At 41.2% G+C, this 5,000-nt stretch overlaps 1 protein-coding gene across 2 annotated transcripts in view; it reads left to right on the top strand.

Annotated features, from left to right (window-relative positions):
• adam19a (ADAM metallopeptidase domain 19a) overlaps window positions 1–5,000 on the top strand; it is a 186,145-nt gene that overhangs the window by 113,612 nt on the left and 67,533 nt on the right. For both annotated transcript variants that reach the window (XM_076087223.1, XM_076087224.1), the window contains one exon: window positions 1,142–1,218. In XM_076087223.1, the coding sequence (XP_075943338.1) occupies window positions 1,142–1,218 (77 nt within the window). The remainder of the gene's footprint in view (window positions 1–1,141; window positions 1,219–5,000) is intronic.

Genomic DNA, 5,000 nt, shown 5'->3' with positions numbered 1-5,000 from the left:
AATGCAGGCGTCATTTCAACCTTGTGATGATAAATCCCTTTTCAACATTAGCAGCAGGGCTTCGGGCCCAAAGGCAGAGTTGCTTTTAGAAGTCATGAAAGGTGTGATACATCTGTTCTTCAAAGGTTGAAAGTGTTATATTCTTTTGTCTTTTTTTTCTTTTGTACAAGTTACAGTGCTGTAGTGTGAGCTCGTGTTGTGGTAGCTCGGCTGGTTTTAACTTCAGAGACATGACGACAACATGACGTCTTGGTAAATGCTAACTGGACTGGACTTATATAGTATAGTTATACGTATAGTTATTATTATTTTCTCGTCTTCTGACCACTCAAAGCGCTTTAACACTACATGTCATCATTCACCCATTCACACACTGATGACAGCCCTGCTCTATCACTCAGACAGCTGCAGTCACAACCTTTCTTCACCTCAAATCTCCGTCCAAGCAGCGCTCCAACATTGATCCGTGGAGTTGGAAAGAGAGACTGAATGAGTAACAGATGTAAAAAAATGAAGTAACCACGGTAACAAATTCACTGGCCTCCATGCTGCTCTCCGCTGTTTACCAACGGTTTTCCAGCGTGTGTGTGACGTTGACACATGTAGAAAACAGAAAGGCATGCTGGTCTACTGGAAATGGGAAAGGAGTCAATCGCCTGTTTATAGTGGGTTTTGCTGCATCCTAAAAACCTGCATATACAGTATGTTTGTGCATGATGTGCTAATTGTGGTGGGAAAAGGGTATAACACAAAGACAAAGTGGAATATAGCTGTAATGAATTCATTTGACCTTAATAGTTCTGCTCATTCAAACACAGCGCTGTGCTGAACAGCTATGAACTCACACTGCCCGCAGCAGTCTGCCTTCTTCTTATTACACTTCTTCACATCCACATCTGGATGTTTGGCCGAGCACCAACCTTCACATGAACACCGTCAAAGCGAGCGTACGGAGCTTTGCTGAGCGGTATCGATCCACCGTTGTTGAGATGCAGTCGGCAGCTGTAGCTATGAAACAGGAGCACGAGGTCTGCTTCAGGGACACTCCCCAGAGGCATGTCTTCATAAACATTATCACAAGCGTTCCTCCACATGAAATATGAATGAAAGAAGTATTGATTGCAGTTCTTTTCTCTTGCAGGGTCACTGCTTCTACCACGGCCATGTGAGAGGACATCCGGAGTCCTGGGTCGCTCTCAGCACATGCTCAGGAGTCAGGTACAGGAAACAATGTGTGTTTGTGGTATTTGTGTTACCAGGTTGGGTTGGGCTGCACTCATCTGACCCAGACAAATTACAGAAGAATATATGTAGTATTCAGATCCAGATGATGCTGGATTTGATTGGAAGATCCAGGATTTAAACAATGTCATTATTCAACTTTGCATGCGTTACCTTTCATTTCCAAAGTCGAGGGAGAATTTATTAGGGTCGCCAAATGAATTGGCTGAACTGAATTTCTTCCATCATCATTTATTCAAGATTTATATCTGCCATTCAGCTCTGAGCCCCGTCATTGAGCCTGAATGTTCCCGTTGTAGCCTCTTTATACCATTGAATAAACAAAGGCTAGCGTACATTCTGTTTGTTTTCAATATGGAAGCAAAAGAACGAGAGGCTGTTAACTTCGCCTAAACGCATTTATTTGTACTTATTTATAAGGTATTTAACATGTATATGTTTTCAGTGATTTATTGAATGTAAATCTCTTCTGAATGGCTGGTTTGGCAGTAAATATTGTCAGGAACGTTTATTTACGGACAATTCACTCTTCTCATGATTTATAGATCGGTTCTTGTTATGGCTTATTGTGAATTTGGTCGGGATGGTTTGTCATTTTTCCAATGTGGGTCCCCAGGAAAAAGGTTTTTGGAACCACTGTTCTAAGACATACTGCAACTGCAATGCCCCTCTCTGCATGTCTGCTGTCTGTTTCTACAGCCTCAGATCAGTGTACAGTCACGCTAGCATGTTGATAGCATTAAGCACAGTGTATAAGTTACACTGTGCTTAATGCTATCAACATGCTGGTGGGCGTTTACAGTCGACTTTCTCCACATTCCTTAAACCTACAGTAACTTTTTGGGCTATTTGAGGGGGGGGGCAGAAACACAACTCTGACATATCGTCACCTTTTAAACTAATATGGCGGACTAATCAGCAAACACATCCAGCCGTTATGGATAAACATTATCGTTCATTTGGATTCGTGTTAGTGGCCATCTGATGAATTCCAATAATTCATTTTTATAGCACTTTTCTTAACAATGACGCAAAGTGCTTTACAAAAGGAAATAAAAGCAGACATGACATAGATCAAATTAATAGAATAATAACAGTATAAATGAAAAAATATCAAACATTTTCGATAGAGAAAAGTTTTAAGAAGAGATTTAAAAGAAGATAGATACTTAGTGTGATCACCCTTCGTCACAAACTGTGACCTGGGAGGAGCCAGCAGGGCTCCATCCTCTTAATGGTCCAGGGGGCAAATAGCAGGTGAATAAATCAGAGGTGTATTTCGGAGCGAGGCCGGTTAAGGCCTTAAAAGTGAGCAATAACGTTTTAAAATCAATCTGAAACTTAACAGGGAGCAAGTGTGGAGAGGCAAGCACAGGAGTGATGTGATCGTCCGTCTCTGTCTCAGTAATGAGTCCAGCAGCAGACTGTCCAGTACCCGAGTACAGGGCAGAGCAATAACCAAGCCCAGAATACATAGATAGGATTTGTCTTGAGATACTTTTTGTATTATACCTCCGCACTGGAGACAGCTGTGTCCAGAGGGATTATGTGTTCTGGTTGTCCGGCCGTCCGGCGACATCTTAAGAACGCCTCCAGGGAATTCATTCAAATTCGGCCCAAACGTCCACCTGGACTCAAGGATGAAGAGATTAGGATTTGGTGGTCAAAGGTCAAAGTTCACGCTTACGGGAACACAAACTCATTACTTGAAGCCTGACCAGCTGGATTTACGTGGGATGTGTGTTCCTCCAAATTCTTGCGTGATGTCGTGACATCGCATGAATCCAGCTGCCAGACTTCTGGTCATAAAGAAAAATTACAGAAATTTAACTTTTTTTTCAAAACTGATTTCATGGACCCACCAACAGACATTGCCGTAAACATATAGTACATGAGCTGATTGTGTTGTAGTGAGCCGCTAATACAACGCAACACTTGGCCTCATGCATGTGGGCACTCAACTATAACTGCTAGAAAAAGAACCGAAACACCACAAATCATCTTTCTCCTCCTTACTGATCACCTGTGCGTTATTAAATCAATGCAATGCGTTTCTACAACTGTCTCCTGCTGGTCCTCTCATATTAGTTACCCTTGTATCATGACTAATGACACTCGCTTAGATGTCTCTGCCACCTTCTGACCTCCATGAGTCCCTGCACTGTATCATATTTTATCTTTTTGATAATTAATACTGTATGACTGTGTCAGTAAACTAAAGATACAAAACTTTGAGATGTAGTTTGATTAAAACGATAGATTTAAACTTTTTTTTGTCACTTGTTGAAATCTTTACATCCCAACAGAAGAAGAAATGTGGTATCTGTGGCTGTCACAGGACTGTGATAAGCACGTCCAATCAACACATTTAGATAAAGTTTCGTTTCAATGTCACAACTCGTGTATTTTCTTCAGATTGTGAAATTGGTAATTTGATCCTTTTCGGGGATCCAGGCAGCAGTTTTAAAAGTCTTGTATTTTCACAGCCTCAGACAGGTTTTAATATGGAACGCCTTTCAGATTCCTCCTGGCAAAGATGCGGCGTGCCCTGAGGATGCGTGTCCCCAAAAATATATTAGATAGAGACATCAAGTTACAGCTCAGTGGGGCTTTAAGTAGGAATTAATTCCAAAGCCTGTTCGTAAATCCAAACAGATACACGTTTTTTATTACGTTGTAAGAAAATCTTTATATTTTTCCACCTGATGGAGGCTGCTTCAGTGGTGACACGTCCGTCAGCACTCTGCAGTCCCTCTGTCCTGATCTGGGAAGGAAGCCAGATGCTGCTTGTTGACATCAGCTTTGATGGGAACAGAGCAGACGTGGCGCAGAATAGAGATCCGTGAGCCAACAGAATGTAAAAGCTTTCTAAACGTCCCGTCATTCACAGAGCTGACCCACACAACGTTGTTCTTGCACTGAAAACAGTTGAATTAAGGGATGTACTAGTAAATGAACAGAAGGGTGAATTATGTCCTGCAGTTCGCTGAGTTTTTGACAGTAAACTTTTTGTCTATTCTCACAGTTTATATACATCCGTTTTCAGTATTTAGAATTAAAGCAATTTGCTGAAGGGTCAGAGGTGAATTTGTGCGCATCTGTCAGCTCTGGCTAGCTAGCATGACACATAATCCAGTGAGATTTATCTCTTGTATTTCTGTCAAACTTATCGGCTAAATATCAATCACGGAGCCTGACAAACATTCCCACTATTCAATAAAAAGCCATGAACATAAAATTCCTGCAGTTTTAGAGCAAAACCATCTGGAGCTAACAGCAAATTCTGAGCTAGCCAAGAGTTTTCTTCTTCAGTTATTGAACATTTTCATTCCATTTTATTTTAAAGCACAAAAATAATTTCACATGTTGATCTGCTCATAAACTCTCAGTCATTCCTGTTTGTTCTCTACTCGACGTCACTTGGAAAGCCATCTATACATAAAACTTTGCAGAAAGAAAATATAGATACGTTTGATTTGTCCCGTGCTGTAGTGATGTAAACGTGTATTCCAGGGTACTCTAGTACACTGTGACATCACTGTTGGGTGTGGTTACCCCGCCAATGATCTATCAGAGATTTACAGCCTGATTAAAACACTGTCCAGTGGTTGTATCAAAAAAGACATTGTGGCTGTACTCTTTTCCCCTATGGATCTGAACTGGACTGAAAGTTACACATAGACTGCACCAGTTTTCATCACGTCCAGAACTATTCAGATTGTACTCAAAAAGAACTGAGGTTCCACGCTTTGCCTTAT

The sequence above is a fragment of the Anarhichas minor genome, unplaced genomic scaffold, assembly GCF_050575085.1.
Source record: "Anarhichas minor isolate MPS153535 unplaced genomic scaffold, ASM5057508v1 ptg000009l, whole genome shotgun sequence".
Lineage (NCBI taxonomy): Eukaryota > Metazoa > Chordata > Actinopteri > Perciformes > Anarhichadidae > Anarhichas > Anarhichas minor.
Note: the sequence above shows the minus strand (reverse complement) of the source record. Positions and strands in the feature narration are given on the sequence as shown.